The 21553-nt window shown below is 53.1% G+C and overlaps 1 protein-coding gene across 2 annotated transcripts; it reads right to left on the reverse strand.

Moving 5' to 3' along the window:
* Nucleotides 1-1370: 1370 nt before the first annotated feature.
* Nucleotides 1371-19032, reverse strand: Relt (RELT TNF receptor). 2 transcript variants are annotated; one of them, XM_029479183.1, is made up of 11 exons: nt 18731-19026; nt 8630-8699; nt 7220-7294; nt 6934-7100; nt 6673-6752; nt 5648-5905; nt 4368-4448; nt 3988-4069; nt 3585-3839; nt 2957-3155; nt 1371-2811 (listed from the first exon to the last, which is right to left on the reverse strand). In XM_029479183.1, exons 1-11 carry the CDS (start codon nt 18844-18846, stop codon nt 2764-2766), a joined length of 1431 nt encoding a protein of 476 aa, XP_029335043.1. In that variant the 5' UTR covers nt 18847-19026; the 3' UTR covers nt 1371-2763. The 2 variants fall into 2 exon arrangements, with proteins under 2 accessions (XP_029335043.1, XP_021024269.1); XM_021168610.1 differs by having other exon boundaries at nt 1692-2811; nt 18913-19032.
* Nucleotides 19033-21553: the final 2521 nt, after the last annotated feature.

Consider the following 21553-nt stretch of genomic DNA (forward strand, 5'->3'; position numbering starts at 1 on the left):
GGAGCAGGGTAGAGAAGTGCTTGTAGTGAGAGAGGTCTCCTAACCAGCCTGGAAGCCCGAACATGGTGTCTCCACCCTGCGGATATCTGAATGTGTCTCTAATCTAGCTTTCCCAGAGAATGGCTGGGGTGCCACCTCCTACCTCACTCTCCAGGACACACTCTTATCTTCACGTGCCACCCAATTGGCTGTTATCCAAATCCTAAGTACTAAGTGGGGTCCATGAGTTGGTTGGCTGAAGGGATAGGCAAATTAGAGTAGCCAAACCCTGAGATACATGAAGTAAATGGATGCCAAGTGCGCTGCATCCTGCAGCCATAGGGATCGTTTCCTTGGATACACAGGAGACCCTGTCTACTCCCAGTTCACAAAAGTCCCAGAGTATCCTGTACCCAAAGGATGTGGGGAGAAGCAGGGATATGTGGGCTTTTAAAATGTCTGCCCATCTGTTAACAGTGGCTTTTTTTCTTCCCTCCTTTCCTGTCACTGCTAGGCCAGCTACCTACCTTGGTTTCTGCCCAGAAGATTTCTGTCCTCAGTGAAGCCACCTGGTCCCCTCTTCCAGGCTAGGCTTCTACTACTAGCTCCAGTAAACAGTGTACCACACACTGACAAAACCCTAACTTAAGGTCCCACTGGCCATGGCAACTTTGGTATGGGATGGTGTCTCCTGATTTACCTGGTATTGGTCCAGCTCTCACCACATCCCTTAGGAAACTCACAAAGACCCTGTCCATTCCCTAGGGCATGACAGCCTTCCTAGCCTCTCAGCCAACTTTCCCCAAATTCTACATCCATTCTTGGCCACCAGGACCCTGATGACTTCTTACTGCAGGCCCTGGGATCTGCCCTAAAACATGAACCCTCTCTGCCTAGTTGTAAATGCCCATCTGAGTGTAAGATATTCTTGTCACTCAGATCTGTCTTCTAAGAGCTCCAGGGCTTCATACCAAAACACCTTGGACAGCATTAGGTGTTCCCTATCTCACATCCCAGAAGGAGTTCCAGCAGGTCTGCCCTAGGAATCTCTTGGGTCCTTCTGTTTCCCTGTTACTTGTTACCCAGACAGCTATAACAACTTCCTGTTCTGGGTGTTTCTGCTTTACACTGTGACCAAACAGGCCGAGGCTTTGCCTCTTCCTAACCACTGTGAGGCCCCTCCAGCCACTTCCTGGTCTGGCCTTTGCACATGCTGTCCCCACCTCATGGATCACATCCCCTCCACACTTCGAGCTTCTGTGTAACTGCTGCTTCCTCTCGAGCTGTGGCCACTCCCACTCACCACATGCTTCTTGTGCCCTTGAAATAATTAGTTCATGTAAACACATGTAAAATACATAAGATTCTAAACAGAAAAAAAGCTCGTTCATAATTTTTATAATGATTTTATATTGCAATGAAAATATTCTGAATATAGTTGGTTAAAAATACTAAGCTTACCCTTTTTTAGACAACTTTTTAGAATGACTATGGGAACACATTCAATCACACATATGGCTCAGCCTGTATTTCTATTGGGGAACCTGGCCTCTGGGGACCTCGGTGAGGATGAGACGAGGAGCCACCTCTGCCTGTTTCCCTGGTTTCAGAGGAAGGTGCTGATGAGGGGGAGGACGATGTGTGCACACCTGGCAGAGCCCTGGAGGTGAGCAGTTTTCAGAGAAGATACAGGGAAAGGAAGCACCTCGTGACGACATTTTCCACCTTTTATTACTCAAGTGTGTGGGGCTGGAGATGTAGGGGCAGGGCAACAGCAGGTTTCAATAAATAAGAAATGGGATGGACAGTGGGCCCCGCGCCTGCACGGCCCCACATAAATAATGAGGCACTGAGCCAGAGCAGAGACTAAGACAGGCTGGATTGGCAGTCACCCCTGCTACCCAAATCTCAGGCAGATACTGTACCACAGGGGCATTGAAAAACTACAGGCTGCAGACACTCCCTAGCCCGCCAGTCTCCTCTTCCCACAGCTCCAGAGATTGAGGGCAGCAGGGTGGACTGAGGCTCTGCACCAGAGAGCCCTGTCCAAGTCAAGTCATTTTTCAGTTTCATTAAAAATAGCAGGGTAGGGGCAGGCTCATGCATTAAGCCCCTTCTGAAGGCATCACCATAATAGACAGTCCCATGGGAGCCATGAAGGCCAAGGCCCAGGAAGCAGCAAAAACAGGCCAGATAAAGCTACTAATGGGAGGGTAGCAAAGTCAAGCTCCCCCCAACAGGACTCAGCCCAGAATCTGCAAAGAGCTGGAGAGGTCCTGGGAACTGAGTTCTCCTCCCCTATGTCACAGTCAGTACCTAGGGATAAGCCCAGGATTGGAACCCAGGTACTCTGTCTCCAGTACAGGGCTCTTTGCTACCCCTTCCCTTTATAGGGCCTGCCAGAAGAGAGGGAGTCACATCCAGGGTCCAGGACATGGGCAAGAGTGGCTAGTTCCCAAGGCACAAGCTTAGGACCAGGTACAGATACCACTCCTCCACCAAACCAGACCTCTAAGGGACAGAGGGCTCCTATGATGTGTTCAGGGCAGGCACAGGGTTACAGCACCCTGCATGGAAGTAACCGGGGCTGCAGGGATAGGGTGGGCTCTTGATCTCCTGCTCACGTGCTGTGCCGCAGGCTGCCTCCTCAGTGGGGCGGACGGTCCCACCTCCAGGACTTGGCCTTTGCATCTTGGTCCTCAGTCCCAGCTGCAGCTCTCCCTCCTGTAGGAAGCCTTCAGAACCTCCCAGGACAGGGCAGAGTGTCTAATTCTAGACAGCCCATCAGATGACCAGGCTGCTTTCACTTAGCCGGACCACATAGCGGTTCTCCTGGAGGTCAGGATTGAAGGGTCAGAGCTGAGTCAAGAGGCTGCCACCTGAGCTCCCCATACTGCCTTCATGGGCCTCTCTTCTGTCAGGGTTGACCCAGGTACTAACCCTCCCCCCACCCCCCACTGCAACTCCAAGCACTCACCTCAGCCTTGTTCTCTGCTGGGGGCTTCAACCACTTAGTATGGCTCCCACCACTTCCCAGCAGTGCCCGCTGCTCGGGGGGAAGACCAGGCTGTGGGGTGTCAGGGAGATCACCCTCTGAAGGCCCAGCCTCCGTGATGGTCTTCACCTCAGATAACAATGAACTGGTCCGCTGCTCAGGAATACGAGCCACACGGAACCTATAGGGAGAGGTGGTACCAACACCCCTCATCAGAGGGGAAACCCAGGCCAAAGAAGGCAGCTCCTACTAGGTCACCCTGCAATTTCCAAGATCACACACAGGTTGAGCCTGTTAGACTACTCAGGAGTCCTTCTCAGCCCCCCAGCTATTTGTATCCAGCTCCCAGCAACCCCACATCTAGTTAGTGGGGTACAGACAGACCCTTGGCCTAAGAAGTCCTGGGTATGATAACACCAAGACTGTGTGTGCCTCAGGGACCCAAGAGCTCCATGTGACATAGCACAGCTGGGAAATGATGACCCTTTTGGCCACCTACACTACCCAGAGATGCCCAGGAAAGGCTAGTCAGCACTAAGCTAACCCACAGACTTGCTTTTATCCAGGCCTTCAAGTTATTCCACAACTCTGCTATGTCTGCCCACCTTACCTGCCCACAGACAAGATGGTAATCTCGCCCTGACGTCCTGGCTTGGCACTAGCCTTGGGAGCCCTGGATGCAGTAGGCAGAAGGGTGGGAGCAGGAGTGGTGGCAGCTGCTGCCTCAGGAGATAGCAGCACCTCTGGCCACTTCTGGCTACAACGGGAACAACAGGGGCCAGAGAGTGAGGCCAGGCCCTGCACAGTGTGGAGGTGGTGGTGATGCGGGCAGATGTGGGGCATACTGGGTGAGGCCGGCAGCAGCCTGCAGGAAGAAGAGCAGAAATGGTCATTGGAGCAAGCCAGAAAAAGATACCCCATCAAGGAAAGGGACAAAGGTGGCATGAAAGGGAGCAGACCCAAGAGGAAATCCCCAGGAGGCAAGCTAATTATCTAAGGGCCCCACCCCTCACCTGGGTACAGGCCTGTGGCTTGTCTGTACCAGCTGTTTGCTGTGATATTCTTTCAACAGCTCCTCCAGGGCCGCTGCATTCTCTGTGGGCAGGTGGAGTCAGAACCTAGCTCCAAATTACAGGAGCATCCCACCCATCTCAGCGGATAGCCCCTGCCTTCTCCCACATCCCTGTCCTAGGGCCCGAACTATGTGCCCTTCCTCCATCCCTTACCAGTCAAGATCAAAGGCAAAAATGCAGCACCCAGGGTCAGAGCCCCCATCAAACTGAGGCTTTGGAGGCAGAGCTGGGCAGGTATTATTCCCCCAAGTATTAGCTAAGGCTCTAGGAGAAGACCCTCCGCTCCCAGGCATAGGATGAAAGAGAGACCCTCTCTTTACCTTTCTTCTCTGTGATCAGGCGCACCAGGACTCCAATGGTGTCCTCGTTGGCATCTTCAGTCCTATAGGCAGGATTAATCCCTGGAGAAAAAAAAAAGGAACCCATGGTTCTAGGCAAAATGGGACTCCAGGCTACACCAGGATCTGCTGGCAGAGGGCGCCACAGGCCTTACTTTGAGTTGCAGCAAAATCTACTGTGGCGCTCAGGTGACAAGACAGCTAACTAAGTCCATTACCAGTGGACTACCTAGACTCAAAAAAGTATGCTGTCATCTTTGTTATCCTGCACCCAGAAACTCCAAGTGCTCAGTGGTCTAAGGACCATCTGAAAACCATATCCCTGCATACTGCACCAGCCTCTCCCAGCTAGTCACTGGACCTTTCTTGGCCTTAGGGAGCTATGGGCCCTCCATGCTCAGAACTCTCAACACCTCTCCAGGTCTATTACCTCTCTGCACACCATCCTGTCCAGGAAACTATTTAACAGCGTTGGGTTTAAACATCAAGGATGTGAGAATGGGCTGTTGTGATGGGTCCTAAGCCAGTAAGCATATTTCCAAAATTGTATACACAGGCAGCAGGCAGCAGGCAGTAGTTAAGGTCGCTAGACTAGCAGAAGTACAGTCCAAAGTCAAATGGCCCTGATGTGCTATCTTCCTACCCGCTCACTCCATGATTCAGGGTTAGGAGCTGGAGGGGGTCCTGGGAGCAAGCATGGGAGAGGTTGTATTTCTCTTGACTTGGCCATAAGGTTCCTGACAGCCCAGAGCAGTGCATATGTGTCCATGAGATCTCTACACTTCGAGGCATTGGTAAGCAAGAGAAGAAATGAGCTCAAGGCCCTCTCCCTCTTATTCTAGTACTTGTATCTAAAACTACAGTGGAGCTGAAACCTGAACCCTGCGTAGTGCCTGCCGGAGCAGTGGCTCTGCCAGCCCCACCTGATGTAGGGCACTCCCATGCTTCAGACCAGAGGCCACCAGAAGTCATTTTGAACCAAACAACTATAGCCTGTGGCCCCTACAGAGTCTCAATCCTATGGTGGAGCAAGGCCTCACCCAGAGCAGGAATCTTACCAACTCTACTTGACACACTCACTATCTTACCTCTGCCCATTGCCATAGCGCAGCCCCTATCACCCTCCGTGTTAGCCAACACTGTTGCCCAAGGCACAGCACCTCCTGGAGGCCTTCCGGATTAGCCCTCCCCTGTCAATCCCAGACCAGGAAGGTTTCCTCTAAAGCCCCTAGCCTCCCCATGTGAACCCAGCTGGGGCTTACCACTGCCTCCTCCACCAGGGCTGGGCCCAACTTCCTTTTGGGCTGTGCAATGGTAGCCCTTCCGCTTGAGCAGGTTGCACACCAGGATGCCCAGAAGCCCCATGAGACAAAAGACAGGAACGATGGCAATCACTGCATACTGGGCAGCCGTCTCCTCAGGACCGCCTGCCCGAGTACCATTCCCGGGCTGCCGAGGTTCACCGTTGCTACTGGTACCTGCTGCCACTTCGACACCACGCCGGCCCCGCCGCCCTGACTCTGAACATCATGGGATGAAAGCAAGGAAGCAGAGAAAAACATAAAGAAGTTGCTGGGCTGGTAGCGCCCCTTCTCAGCCCCAGAAAGGCTCTCTGCCTGACCTGCTGCATCTGACCACTTCACCACAGACAAGATGATGGCGATCTTGCCCTGGTCCTGCCTTGGGAGCCCCAGCTAGGTCTGGATAGAAGGCTTGGGGCAGGAATGGTGGCAGCAAGTCCAAGAATCTGAACATGAAGCTGGGGGAAAACTGAAGTCCCCATACAGCCTACCCTGCCACACTAAGAAGACAAAGGCCAGCTCATGCCACTCTTCCTTGTCCATCCAGTCGATTATCCAGTGAGGCTTCCTTGGGCCTCAGCCTACATCTGCCCCTCATACACGTGTATGAAGCAGACAGATACACATACATGGTACACTCCTGGGCAAAGGGACACAGGATTTCGCCTTCTCACAAGAGCACATGAGTTAGTAGCCTCAAGGGGTGGCTGGCTCATGCATCTTTAGGGTTCTTACAGAAAGGATAGGGACAATAGGACCGAACAGGATATGAACTCTGATCCTAATAACGGTAGCTGCCTGATGCTGGATTGTCTCTATTACTCAAAGGTCAGGAAGGTGGCTGGCCATATACTGCTGAACAATTTCTGGCTGCCTGTTCCCCTATAGGCTGTAAGAGGACCCCACTTCCCTACATGGATGCTGCAGGCACTTCTAGACTCAAGTGCCCTGACCCCCTTTCCTACCCCACCTGACCTACCACTCACCATCACAGCCACCAGTACTTGGAGGTGCCTTGGAACATGGCTGACACGGAACATGAGGAACTCCCTGTGGCCCAAACCACCTGCAGGAAGGGAAGATGTCATTGAGGTCCAGAAATAAAAACCTGTCCTTAGGAAAAATTGGATTCCTTCCTACCAAGTGCCCTCAACGGTCCCCCTATCCATGTCACAGATGGAAAGAGGCCCACTGAGGGAGCAGTGGGACAAGACCCCAGCATAAGCCCCACTTCACCCTGTGCTCACCCATGCTGGCAGTCTCCACACATTGTATCATGAGTTGCTGTGCCAGCCTGGGCCTCCAGCCTCTTTTGAAGGCTGCAGCGGTAATGAGGCTGGCATGGATAGGAGTTCCATGAGGCTGAAAAGGTTCCTGGGGGGCAAGTTCTGCATAGTGTGCCCTGTCCTGGATCCTGTGGGAAAGGAAGGAGATTACAAGCCTGAAGGCAGGCCAGAAGCCCCTGGGCATCCAGGCTGAGGCCTCCCCTCTGCCCTCAGGAATCATCCCGGGACAGGACAGCACATCGCTCACCGGGTCAGGCTCTTTGCCAGGTGGACACAGCCAAGGAGTTATTGGTGTTGGAGTGGCCAGGGGCCAGGGCAGCAGCTGGAAGAATGCAGGTGGAACAGAGGACATGGTGACAGAGGAAGACTGTTAAAAGATGGGGCCTGCAGGGTCATCTGCTCACTACCTACTTCCTGAACAGAGCATGAATGGCAGACTACACAGGCTCCCAACCCAGGCTTTGGGGATACTCTTAGAGCCTGCCTCAGCCAGATCTGCTGCACTGCCAGTGTCTGGGTAAAGAGAATTATATCTGCTTCTGGAAAATACTGGAAAGCCCCAGACAGGATCAGGACCTCAAGCCCTTGAGCCTCTGAATTACAGCCCTTTCAGATGAGTTACACCTCCTCACCCCAGACAGACGAGGAGGAAAGGCTTCCGAATTCCTCTGAGATTGTCTCCCCTCTGCTGCACGCCTCCCTCACCCTGAAGCTGAGCATGTCATTAACTCCCCTCTGTTTATCATGCCTAGAGCCAAGTCTGCAGCTGGTGCTTACTATTCTGGGCCCAGAGCTGAGTCTGAGACCACATCCTTCTCTGTGACCTCCCCCCTGTGCCAAGGCCACCCCATTCATACCTTGCACCTAAACAGGGGATGCCACGTTCCAAAGGAACTCTTCTAGATATGGACTGCTAGCACCTCTCGGATGGCCTCCCTTTGCTTCCCACTCAATTGAATGCACTACTTGCCCTGACTCTGACTGTGGGCCCTGTCCTCCAACTTGGCCACAGCTACTAGGGCTAGGAGGCTCCAGGGCCAGTTACCCTGAAGGTAGAACGTCAGCCTGGCTCCCAACAACTGCTAAGGCTGCAGGCTACCTCTTGGAGACGTTGGCTTGTTCTTCCTGAGTCCAGAATTACAGCAGAAAGATCACCACAGATCAGACCTCAGATCTGCCTGAGGCTACAAGTCTGTAGGTGCTCTGACTCCAGCCCCAGAATCGAGGCTTCCTTCAACTAATATAGGGCCTACATCCAGCTCATGAGTTATTCAATTTCTTTCAGGTCCCCACCTATCCTCCACCTGTCCCACACCGGCAGGAGGCAAGCACCTTGCCCTCTGCCATGCCTGCAAATGCTAGGAAATCCCTCCGGCCCACGTACGAATTGCTTGGGAAAGCTCTATTCTCTGGTTTGGATGTCATGAGTAGAAGAGATTGTGTCTGTCTCTACAGTATCACTACCGAATGCCAGGTAATACTAGTAGGTGCTTCACTGGGTCTGAAGGCCTTGGATTCTTCCCAGAAGGAGGCAAGCATTTAAGTTCCCCAGAGCCCGAGGCTCCAGAGCAGGACCTGCATCCCCCCACTCTTGGAGTGTTGATTGCATGCTCAGATTCCAACTATTCTAGTTTCTCTGGGCCCTTCCCCAACTCACCACAAAGAGGCAAGACAGGGGCCAGCACACCAAGATCCGCTTCATCATCAGGCCCTGGAGTGACATTGACCTAGGGCAGATAAAGGAAGCTCAGGAGAGCAGCCAGACCAGGCAGGCAGCTGCTGTCTCCCTCCTAGCCACATTCACGATGGCAGGACTGCTGCTGGGTGCTAGGCAAGCATTTGCCCCACATGGTGATGCAGGTCTGAGCAGAAATAGAACTGACATGTTTAGGGCCAGCCTTACAGGCAAAGACTGGAGGGAAGCTGATGGCTCTCGAGTTCAGGTTTCCCAGAGGGAAGCGCTTCCTTCCCCTTCCATACACAGCCAGGTGTCCAGAGGAACCAGACAGGGCCAAGAGGAAAGAAGCTGGGGAAGAGCTGAGCTGGGCTTAAAATGGCTACTGCCTCTAGCTCGGCTTCCCACAGCTCCCAGAGCACTCTCACACTGCCTTAATTCTTGCAGGTTCTGCTACAGGAAGGCCCTAATCCTTCACGCCCAGCTCAAAGGCCTGTATGTGGAAGTACTTCTAAAAGTCACACCCCTTCTGCTCTGTCACCTGTTCCTCCTCTATACTTCTCCCAGGGAGGCCTGGGCATATGTGCTTGCATCTCGACCTGCCCATGTGTCATGGCAGACCTGGGAGTGTCACCATAGCTAGCATTCAGCCAGCTGGAGCCTCTCCAGCAACTCCTGTATGCCAGACATGCTTCTGCACTAGGAAATTAGAACACCAATGTCCACAGAAGACACTCTGAGATGTTTCAGAGAACCATCGATGCCAGCTCCCCCCAGCCCACTGGCCCCAGGCTGAGTGAGACTCCCTTTGATACCAAGACAGCACTACCTCTAGAGAAGTCTCTAGCTAGTAGACAAGGTTGGAGTGGCAGAAAGGATTCAGATTAGACAACAGAAAGTTCATGTGTATTTCCCAGAGACCTGGCTTCAGGGTCATAGGCTAGAATAGGGTGTTCATCAAGTCTCAATACAAGCTATTAGCAACTTCTGAAACCCAAGGGTGCTCACAGGCCTAGCGCTCCTCCACACCATTGGATGAGGGCTCACAGGATGCCTGATGCCAAGGCTGACAGAGGACTGATTATTTGCAGGAAGCCCCCTCTCTGCTGGGAGCCAGGCTTCCTGGCTGGGAATCAGAGTGGAGCAGAGGAAACCTATCGGCCACCTGACCTGGGCCTGGCCCCACAGAGACCTTAGCAGGGCCAGGGGTTCAGGTTACACCCAAGGGATGGGGGAGGAGCTGCCATCACATCATCCAGGGACTCTCCAGGTCACTGGCAGCAGGCGCCTCTTGGGCCTCAGGCCAACTAAGGGGAAAACCAGAGACAGGGAAGGCCAGGCTCCAGAGTAGGTAAAGGCCACATGTGGCAGTCAACACTCAGCAGGTGCAATCCGGACTCATCCCTTGGCCTGTCCTTCCTTAAATTCGGTCACAAAACTGCCTTCCAGGTTCTGCACCAGTGCCTTTTAACTCTCCCTGGCTCTGTGTCCCCTCAAGGCCATCTCCTATGGCCTCTCCAGTTCTTCAAAGGATCTCACCACCACAGACCTGACCACAAACCCCAAGTCTTCAGGTTGTCTCCACAGCATGCTCCCAGCCCCAGCAGCCCTTCAGATTCCCAGGAAGTTTAGACAGCTAGGAGAAGGGATGAAAAGTAAGAGGTAAAACCCCAGATGCAAGAGGCCCAAGACCACCCGGACCCTAATTGTACCTACTGAGTGACCTGAGCCACAAGGAGAGGCCACAAAGTTGTTCATCTGCAGACAGGCCAGAAACCAAGTGATCCGGAGACTTCCTGGAGGAAAGTGAGGGTCCAGAGGCCCAGTCTCCAAGCCATAGTGGGCCCACTCAGGCATATCCACTGGCAGCCGCCACTCAGCACCCCCTGCCTTCTAATTATGCACCTTCTAATTACCACAAACCTGGCACTTACTGCAGTCTGGCTGCATGCCCCCTCTCTAACCAGACTGAACCCCTACTCCCACCCCCTTCTGCCTGCTCAGGCACATGCACACGTGTGCACACCTGCTGCTTCAGCCTCTGCCTCCCAGTCCTCTAGGATCCGAAACACTGCCCTGGAAACCCATGGGAAAACAAGCTCACAGACTCTCCTAGGCTAGGAAGGGTCAGTAGAGCCCTTCCCCATACTTCTCTCATCTAGAAGGCCAAACACTCAGTGATACCCCACAGCCTAACACCTCCTGGAAGACAGATGCCAGAAATGGGAACACTGCAGCCCAAGAGTAAAGGGTAATGCCCACGAAGCCCTTCCAGCTCCAGGGTACCTGAGGGAGGAGAGACACTCTAACCACACAGAGTTGAAGAGGCAGAGTTCCAGTAGAGAAGGAAGTTCGCTCAAAGGCCACTCCTCCAAGTCTCCTAACCCTGAGCATCCTCACAGCTACTAATCCCCTGTGACTCTTGAGCTCCCGGCTTCCCTAGCCTCAGTTTCCTCATCCACAGGATGGGTTGTTTATCTCCTGTGCAGAAGCCTGTCATGAAGCCGGTCACGGGATTTCCTCCCCACACCCCGTGGGGTGGTCATTAAGTATTTGTTGGCTTGCTTGTTCACAGCGTGTCCCCCAAGCAGACAGCAGTCAGGGCACGGGGTCTGCTTTACTCACCACAAAGCCCAGCACCTAACCCAGGCATGGGACCTGATGCCTCTACCAAATGTGCTCAGAGCCTGGGGAAAAGGGGGGCTTTTCAAAAGAAAAAACCTAGTCCTCTACAAAAGTGCCCAAACAATGAGAACAGAAATTCCTTGAGTGCAAGCCAGCTAGCAAAGCTACAGCAGAATCCAAGCTGCCATAGAAGCTGCAGTAGAAGTTCCCCAAGGGAGGAGGGTCCTAGAGGCCTCAGAAAGAGGAAGCTGTACTGCCAGCCCTGCCTGCTCCCCACCCCCCAGCCTTAGGCTGCTTCCTCTTTCCTAGAACTGAAGCTGTGGGTTTACCCCTGGCCTCAGCCACCGCCCCCCTAGCACACTCCCAGAGATCTCCCCAGGCCTCTGCCCTCTTCTTCTGACCTCTGGTTATCAGTACCTGCAGCCTAGGTGTCCCGACAGATGTTTGTGTGCCCTGAGCCACTCACCCACCCATGGCTTTCCCATGTACCTCTGAAAACCTCCTTACACAAATATGCACACATACGCCAGCCACCTTAGGTTTCTTTCTCAGCTTCTTGTAGCTTCTTTCAAGTCACAGAGATGAGTTACCTGCTGTTTCCTCTGCTCAGAAACCCCTCCTATCACTTTTGGCCAACACCTACTCTTCCTCCAGAGTGTAGTTCAAAGTCACTTCCTCCTGGAGGTTCCCCCAACCACTACCTCCCCTTAGCTATGGTGCCATTTGCCCAGCCTCTTTCTCACCACAAGCTGTCCTTTATGCCCAGGGCTACGCTGGCTATGTGCTGTACTGGAGATGAGAAGCAGAAGAGATGTCTTCAGTAGACTGGATTAGTTATGCCAGAGAAGGTGGGCCAGAGAGAGCACACACTACTGGTAAAGGAGTCTAGAGGCAGGGTTTCTCTTGTTTTGTTTTTTCGAGACAGGGTTTCTCTGTATAGCCCTGGCTGCCCTGGAACTCACTCTGTAGACCAGGCTAGCCTCAAACTCAGAAATCTGCCTGCCTATGCCTCCCAAGTGCTGGGATTAAAGGTGTGCACCACCATTGCCCAGCTGGCAGGGTTTCTCTTAACTTGGTTCTGAAGCCGTCTGCTAACCTGGGGAAACATCACTGAACACAAGCCTGTCCTCCTCGGTTCTTCACTGTCTGTGAGGCTATGGAGCCGGTACAGAGGACTCATGTGAACATGAAAAGAGAATTCGCATTTAGTTCTAGGCATAGGACTGGCGCGGAGTAAGTACACACTCAAAAGTACATACTACACTACACCATGACTCAGTTTCCCCATGTGTAAATGTTTAAGAAGGAAGTGCACATGTCTGACCTGTAAGTGTGAAGGGCGGGGAGGTTCTCTTTTGTACTTAGGATCAGTGATTAGTAAGGTAGGGGTGGGAGGTGCAGGAGAGGAGTCTGGGAAGACTGCAAGCAGAGTCCAGGTCATGCTGAGCTTGTACTTTTCCCAGAGCCTATGGGAACCCCGAAGAGTTAAGCAGAGGAAGCAAAACACTGAGTGATTTGCCTCTGGGCAGGCAGGTGAGCTAGGCTGCCAGCCAAGTGAGGGCACTGAGAGAGAGGGAGGGGGGGATCAGGGCCCACCTGGGGTAGGGCAGGTAAGAAGGCAGATTCTGCTTTCCAGCCTGTGGCCTTCTCTGCAGCCTCTAGAGGCAAGGGTTGCCTGGAAACACAGCTGGACACAAGCTTTCCTCAGCAGTGGCTGCACCAGGCAGCAACAAAAGCAACATCAATAGAGAAATCCAGGTTAGTAAAGTTGCCAGTGGTTCCCTGGCAACTGGGGCTGAAGTAGGGCAGTGCCCACACTGGGCACCAGTTAAGGCTGTGAAGCACTGCTGGCTTCCCTAACAGAAGGGGGCCAACCTCAACTGGGGACTATCCCTCACCCTGGCTCACCTCAATTCCCATAGACGTGACTAGTCCCTTTCAGACTTGAGTTAACAGGTTGAGGTAAGTCACCTGTGGGGGGGTCCCATGGCCTATAAGTACTAAAGCAGGGATGGAGGCCAGAACTGCCTCATCTCTGCCTTCCCAACTCTGAAGCCTAGTTCTGACTCTGCAGGCAGGCCCTTTCAAGAGTGCTTGCCAATCTGGTAGCAGGAAGGCTAGTGTAGGTATGTGTGGAAGGGGGCTCAACTTAAGGTTTACCAGAAAGATGTAGGCAATGCCCAAAAGATGTGTGTTCCCCACCTGGCAGCCTCAGGGCCTCTGAGAACGGCCCGCACCATGCTTATTTGTAGAGTGTGCTAATTTGTACCAGATCATACAGAAAAGCACTGCAAACTATAGGAAGCAAGAAGATGGAAAATCTGGGAATTCCCAGAAGCAGGAAGAGCAGCTTCCAGAGCTGCTGTTGAGGCTGAAGGCCCAGAGTTAAACAAAAAGCTGTCTAGAGTCTATGCAAAAAGAAAGGCACCCCACTCCCTGCTTTCTTCCTAGTTCTGGGCAGCCATAACTACGTAGATCACTCACACTAGAGTATTCTCCTGTGTGGATCCTCAGAGTCCTATTCCACACACACTTCCAAGCAGCAGGAACTGGGCATGGTTCTGTTCCTCAGCCCTCCTGGCTGCCACTGGGCATACATTTCAGCAGCTCCGGTGGTAAGGGGGCAGGTGGGGCTGAAAGGGCTAATTGCCTCCTTAAGGCTAAGAAAAGGGCTGAGGCAGCCAGATCTGGCTCTCAGCTCCTCCAGTCTGAGTAGGAAATGAATGCAATCTTCTCCCTCCTGACAAGTCTGGAGATAGAGAAGAGTGTCTGAGACTAGGCAGTCACCCCTAGAACAGGTCTGTGGTTTCCCAAGGACCCTCTCACATGTCCCATCTCCTCTCCAGCCTGAGTCTCGCTGGATCTCTCAACACAGGCTTCCACGATCCATACTTGCAAAAAGGAGGCTGAGGTAGTTGAGTAACCTGTAGGAGCTTGGTCTAGGGCCAGTGTTAAGGCACTTGCCACCAACACTGAATGGCCTGGGTTCAATGACCAGAATCCACATGGTGGAAGGGAAAAACTGACTGCAGCAGGTTGTCCTGACTTCCACACACCACCCTGTCAGTATAGAGTAAACAAACTTATGTAATATTTGTTTGAAAGGAAACAGATGTGGAAGGTAACCCAGCTTACCAACCAACCCTGGAGAGGAGAAAAGCAGCAGGCAGCTCTTGCCCATGTCACCCACACCTGACACTCCACTGCTTTCAAGGGCCTGATTTAACCCACACCAATCTTTAAGAACCATGACCATACCTGGACTACCTCCTTTAGTTGTAAGACAGGATAGCAGGGCGGGCCCAGAAGGTGCTGGAAAACACTCAGTTCATCCCTTATTCTTGTTGCTACTCCTCCCCCACAGAAGTCAGCTTGGCTACAGCCCTGACCACACACCTCCACTTTGCATTGAATTGATAATGAGCCAGGATGGTCTAGAGACTGCTCAGCATAAGCCCTGACCCCATCATCCCAAGTTGGTTGACTGGAGCAGAAATGTAGGGAGAGACTGAGGAGAAACAACAGAACTGCAGTTCACTCTCCAATTCCTTAGGCTTGGGTGCTGGGGAATGAGGCCCTACCCAGGGGAATGGTGCTGAGGTCTGGGTGGCATATATGACCAGGCTCTGGAGCAGTCCACCTAGGCTGAAGCTCTGGCTCTGTCACTAAGTAGATCTGTGACCTTGAACAGTTACTTAACCTCTCATGTGATTCAGGGCCTTATAGGATATGGATATTTGGGATCTCACCTAAGCAATGGTAGCCAAGAAGCACGTTCTCACAGCACAGCCTCTCCAGTGTCACAGATGAACTTAGGCTCAAAACAAAGTGTCCAGTCAAGGCCATCCAGGGTGGCTGATTGGGTGCTGAAAGCATGCTGTGAGGAACCCGGCAGAGGGTTGTGTGTATTGAGACTACAGAGTCAGGAAGGTAGAGGACTGGGCAGACAAGTTCAACCGTTCACATGCAGTCCATAACTTGGGGCAATTGTGCCTACTCAGCTGACCTCATGGTGTGGGCAAGATCCAGACCACACAGGCTAACAGCAACTCTTTACCAGTAGCCCTGAGCCCAGCCTCACTCTGGTCTTCAGGAAGTCTTCCTATGAGAGGACCCACTCAGCCATCAGTTCTAGGCTCCTTTGACCCTTCCCAGTGGTAAGGAGGCTGCCTGAGGGAGCAGCAAGGAAGCAGAGTGCAGGGCCCATAGGCTCTCACGGCTCTCATGGCTGAGGATGCACAGGGCCAAGTTTAGTCCCTTCTCCAAACTCACGCTCGGACCCTGCCTCTAATTGACCACACAAGGCCTCTCCATCCCCCTCCAGCTGTGCTAACCAACCAGGCACACATGGGCAGTTTATTTATAGAGTGCTCGTCTTTCCCAGGGTGGCCCAGGAAAGAAGTCTGAGCTTCAAGGCCATAGACCTGGCTGTAGATTCCAGTGGCACTAGGGTCTCTAAAATGTCTTCTCCTCTGAATCCTGGCTTCCTTGCCTGTGACTACAAGGACTGAGGACTGTCTGGAGGACAGGGGCAAAGATCTGATAGCCTTAGGGGCTGAGCACACAGCAGGGATGTAATGCTGACTGCTGTCTCCATCTACCAGCTTAGCATGTGCAAGGCTGGGTTCAATCCATAGTACTGAAAAACCAATCCAAACCAAAACAAAAAAGCAGCTGGACACACAGAGAAAGCCAAAGCTGGGGCAGAAGATTGCAAAGCTGTGATAGAACCTGCTGCCCTGCTGCCAAGCGTCCAGGGATCAAGTGGCAAGATGGAAAGTGGACAGGAGAGCTATGCCCGCAATGCTAGGGGCTATGTGCCCTGCCATTCTTTGAACTAGTCTCTCCCAGTGTATGGAGGGGCTGAGCCTGCTGGCTCTGTAAGGTGGGCCCCTCTATGCTTCCTACCAATGGCAGACACAGGCACCTCCCTGTAGCAACAACCACACCAAACAGAAACCCAGCTTGGCCCCACTTTCATCCCCAGAGGCCCAAGTTCCCAGAATGGTTTGGCTTGGGTGGGGCATACAGTAGAGCTGGGGGGCTCCACAGAGGCTGGGCCAGAAGGGAAGGTTAACCCTTAGTTAACCCTTCTCCCCTCTCTCCTTCTCCTGGCCCTGAGCTATTTCTACCTCTGGGCTGGGGATGGAAATAACTTGGGCTCAGCCCCTGGAGACCAAGACAGCTATTTTCATCAGCCCCAAAAGCACAGCTCCAGTCATTCCAGGGAGAACTGAGGGACACCCTGATCCCCAGCCTCAGCTCTAGGCCGAGCACAGCAATGATCAGAATTAGAAAGAGTTGTTGGGAAGAATGGGGAGACAGAGACCCAGACTGGGTAGGGTAAGCACAAGGTCACTCCATTTGCTCTCCACCACAGCAAATGAAAGAGTCAAAGATAGGGGGTTGGGGACATCTTAAGTATGATGAAGGTCACCATCCTTGCCACCCCAGGCTGTGCTGCTAACTCCAGATACTTCAGAGCCAGGTTACATGTTTCCAAGACCAGCTGCAGGCTCTAAAAGGCAGGAGGTAGGTCTTCATGGTGATTTCTGGCTCAGAGGCAGAGAAGGAACAAGAAGACTAAAACGCCCACGTGGGCATGCGAATCTCACTACAAACTCAATTGGGGCACCTGTGCCAGGCCTGCCAGCCCAAGTCTGATAGATGGGAGCTCAGATATGCCAAGAGCAACTACCAGGAAAGTGGTGATCCTCTCCAAGCACCTCACAGGCAGGCTTGAATCCCAGTCCTGGCACTGTCCTGAGTCTATGTGACCTTGGACAAGCCACTGTGGTTCTCTGGGCCTCAGTTCCTCTAAGAGTCACCACATCTTAGAACCGCTGTAAGGATTCAACAAAACAGCACATTATGAAGTGTTTAAAGGAGAGCCTGTCACTGTCCCCCACCCCAATGTCAAGCCCACTTCCAGAGGGTCACCAAAACCAGACCCTCCACATACTACTTATATCAGATATGGTACCCCATCGCTACTGCCACCTCTGGAGCTAGGGAGCCCAGATGCCACCCATTCTACATAAATTGAGGCACTGCCCCTCTTGTGGGAGCAGGAGTCTCAGAATGGCCTTTTCCAGAGACCAAGCAAGAACTCCACGACCATTCATTGCTGGAGAACAAATATTCCCTCTCTTTCCAACCAGGGGGCTGGAAAAGGAGACCTGGGTAGAGAAGTGTCTTTGGATTGAGGTTTCAGTATCTAAAGGGCCAGTGGCTTTTGAGTGGGAGCCTGACATCTTCTTGACCAACTGTGAGCAAGACTGTTTCCAACTGTTCACCAACACATAGGAACCTGGACCACTCCATTGTGTCACAAGCAGACGCCTGCCCCCACCCCCACTGCAGTCTTTCTGTCTGGAGGGGAGAGGAGAATGGAGAAGACTGACCCAAAAACAATAGAGGATCCCAAAGTGATGATTCACAGGCTATTCACACCTCTCTGCAGACTGGGAGACTGAGGCTTAGCAGGGGTAGATTCTGATCACAAAACAGAATACACAGTGCCTTGCTAGATGTTGGGGATGTTGGGGACTTCAGTGTGTGTGTGTGTGTGTGTGTGTGTGTGTGTGTGAGAGAGAGAGAGAGAGAGAGAGAGAGAGAGAGAGAGAGAGAGAGCGTGGAGTGGAGACTGAGACCACCTCAGGTCTTCTCTGTGCCAGAGGGGCTAGCCCACCCAGTTTTGGCTTCCTCTGCTAGGTCATGTCTGCGTGCAAACTCACTAAACTGAACGCTAAGGGTGTCTTGGAGAGAGATCTTTATTCCCTAGACTCCTGATCCTCCTTGGCCCCTCAAACACTGGAAGGTGTCAGGTTCCTCCTTGTCTTACTCTGTCCTAGGCAGGCAGGCAGGCAGGCAGGCAGGCAGGCAGGCAGGCAGGCAGTCTCTCTGTCTCTCTGTCTCTGTCTCTGTCTCTGTCTCTGTCTCTCTCTCTCTCTCTCTCTCTGTCTCTGTCTGTCTGTCTGTCTCTCTCTCTCTCCTCCCCCCCGACCCCGTCCCACATGCACCCTGTGACCCCGTGATTCAGGGCTTGCTTAAGTTATTTAGGGTTCCTCTGTACTACCTTATACTCACAACTAGCCCGGGTCACACTACAGGCCACACACAGTGACCCCAGTGACCTGGGGTCTTTCACATACACAATCACACACACTCTGCCTGCCTCACACACAGAGCCCCTCTGTGTCGCCCGCTAGGCTCGGCGTCACCGCCCAGTGTCCCAGCCACACGTTCGCCCGGGCCAGGCCGCCTCATGCGCCGTGTCACCCACAGTCACGGGCTGACACCGTTCAGGAACCCCCCCCCCCTTCCCTGCCGCCCCGCGCTGCAGCCGCACCGAGACGCCGCCGTCCCGTCCCGCAGCCGGCCTTTGGTGTCAGTCCAAGTTTCCCGGGCTCCCCCCGACCCCTTGCACGCCAAGTTCCGCTGCTTCCTCTCGCGCACCTTCTGACAGACTGCGCCGCGCGCGGTGCCGGGAGGACGCGCAGCCCGGAGGCTCCGGGACGCGTAGACAGCACCAGGATGGGACAGGACCGGGCAGGAGACCGGGGCTGACGCATCCGCCGCGCAGGAGAACTTCCTCGGAGCAGCAGAGCGGGGCTGAGGGCCGCGCGCGCCCTCCTTACCTGGCCCGCAGCACCAGCTTCGCTCAGCGTCCGATGCGGCGCCGGGGCCCCGCTAGGCGAGCGCTCGGGGCCGGCCGCGCAGCCTGCGCGCCTTTTGAATGAATCGCCAGTCTGGCCGGGAAGCTGCGTGGCCCCGCCCCTCGCGTCACGGCTTCTGGCCCCGCCCCCGACGTCAGAACTCTGACTTGCGGCCCCTAACCCCGAGCCCCTCAGCGGGCCAAGGGCTCACGATTCTCCCGCCAGGCCACGCTGCTCCCCATCGCCACCTCTTGAGCATCCTAGGAACTGCAGGGGCTACGACTAGGATGTTCTTCAGATGCATCCTTTGGGGCGCCGGCGGGGAGGCACGGGCATGTGTGTGTGTGTGTGTGTGTGTGTGTGTGTGTGTGTGTGTGTGTGTGTGTTCCAAAGACGTGAATGCTGCTCAGATCCTGTCACCATTGCCTGTGTAACTAGGGCCACAGCTGCCATTGCCTGGGAATAGTCTTTGGAATTGGTTGTGGGTAAGAGCACCCTCAGTGTCTTGGATGAGACACAAGCTGGTTTCTAGAATCCCCCACCTAGCTAATAAGAGAGACTATAAGGAATGCTCACCTGGTGAATTCCTTTGGAACCTGGCCTAAGTACCCCCTCCTTCTCCTTCAGGGTAGCTGGCTCCTCCCCCAAGTAGGTATGACAATGACAATCCTCTCCCCTAACACCAGCTGTCCCACTCTACTATCATCAGTGCCAGCCATCGCAGTGTCCAGTGGAGGACAGGAGAAGTAACCAACTGGGAGACCAGGAGGCCAGGATTTGGGAGGCGGAGGCAGGAAGCTCCTGAGTTCCAAACCAGCCTGGGCTACATATGGAGACATTGTTTCACAAGCAAGCAAACACAAAAAGAGTGACCAACACTATGAGACATCGTTGTAGAAGCCAGGGCACTAACCATTGCACTCTTGCAATGGTTATAAACTGGGCCGTGTGTGGTATGGTGCGTTGGTACTAGCAGTAGCATCTCGGCTCCCACAGCCTCCTCTTCCATTACCTCCCCACTCCCCCGGCATTGTTCAAAGAATCTAAGGTGGCCAGGAGAGCAGAATGAGATGAAACTTGGACAGCACAGAGGAACCCAGTGCCGGAGACAGAGGCCTGGCTGAAATCAGGATAATCACAGCTCAGGAAAGAGGTTGAAGAAGGTAAATATGTCTGTTGGGAATGGGTGGGCTGGTAAACAAATTAAGTCATAGAATTTGAGCCACAGAAAGGAAAGGAAAGGAAAGGAAAGGTCAGGTCCCCAGAGCCTGGGAAATTCCAGGAGGAGAACTGGACACCTGAGAGACGAGAGGGAGGGGAAAAGTTTCCATTAATGTTAGTGGCTGAGCCCAGGTTTTGGGGACAGGGCAGAAAAAGTTCCAGGTTACCAGTGTCAAAATCACGAACCCAGTAGGCCTAGTGACTTGTGCTTCTAACCCCAGAGCACTGGAGGCAGAGACAACCAGATCTCCCTGAGTTCTGTGCCAGCCTGGTCTACATAGTGAACTGCAAGGCAGCCAAGGATACAAAGTGACACCCTGTCCTGGAAAAACAAAAAACCAAAAAACCAAACCAATACATTCAATGTCAATTGTGCTCCCCCAAATCTGGGGATGGGCCCAGAGCCCCACGTCACAGTCCCTGGTGGAGACCCACTGGGGAGCAGTGACGGGCTCAGAGTTGCCTGAAATTCTCCGCTTCCGAGGTTTTTTTTTTTGTTTTTTTTTTTTTCTCTTTTTGAGACACAGTCCCCTTATTGAGCCATCGCCATGATGTAGACTGAGTTGGCCTCAGACTCACAGAGACCCGCCTGCCTCTGCCTCCTGCCTGCTGTGGTGAAAGGTAAGCTTCACCGTGACCATTTTCCTCAGTTTTATTTTGTTTTAATTTTCTACTATATTTTATGTGTATAGCATTTTGTGTGCATATATGTCTGGGCACCACTTGAAAGCCAAGTGCCCAAGGAGGCCAGAGGAGGGCGTCTGAAGTTATATACAATTGTTAACCTCCATGTCAGTGGGGGAATTGAACCAGGATCCTCTGGAAGAACAGTCAGTGTTCTTAACCCCTGAGCCATCTCTCCAGCCTTTATTTTATTCTGTTTGTTTATTTATAGACCTAGGTTTTAGGGACTGAACTCAGGTCACAAGCAGTTTACCGAGCGAGCCATCTCTCAGCTGTTTTTTAAATGTTTTATTGGTATAATACGGACCTTCTTTCTTTCTTTTTTTGGTTTTTCGAGACAGGGTTTCTCTGTAGCCCTGGCTGTCCTGGAACTCACTCTGTAGACCAGGCTGACCTCAAACTCAGAAATCTGCCTGCCTCTGCCTCCTGAGTGCTGGCATTAAAGGCGTGTGCCATCACTGCCCGGCAATATGTACCTTCTATATCCTGATTTTCAAATTCCAGATAATGGTATTTCCAGTACCGCTTAATAGTCTAATAGGGACATAGGCTTTGGACTGACATCTAGTCTGACTTTCCCAAGAAGGTGCAGGCCCATCTCTACCAACAGCTCTCTGAGAAGGTCTGTCAGTGTCCACCTCTGAAAACTGGGGCTCCCAACTCCTGAAGGTCACTCTCAGTCTCTGTGGAAGCCACCTTCACAGCACAGGGTCCCGAG

The sequence above is a fragment of the Mus caroli genome, chromosome 7, assembly GCF_900094665.2.
Source record: "Mus caroli chromosome 7, CAROLI_EIJ_v1.1, whole genome shotgun sequence".
In the NCBI taxonomy this organism is placed as follows: Eukaryota; Metazoa; Chordata; class Mammalia; order Rodentia; family Muridae; genus Mus; species Mus caroli.

Excerpts from the sequence above, each read along its gene's own strand:
- Relt (XM_029479183.1), bottom strand. The coding sequence starts at position 18,846 with ATGCGTCAGCCCCGGTCTCCTGCCCGGTCCTGTCCCATCCTGGTGCTG. Across the intron at positions 7,101-7,219 it reads CTGGCAAAGAGCCTGACCCG|GATCCAGGACAGGGCACACT; the intron begins GTGAGCGATGTG and ends CCTTTCCCACAG. Across the intron at positions 3,840-3,987 it reads AGCCACAGGCCTGTACCCAG|GCTGCTGCCGGCCTCACCCA; the intron begins GTGAGGGGTGGG and ends TTCTTCCTGCAG.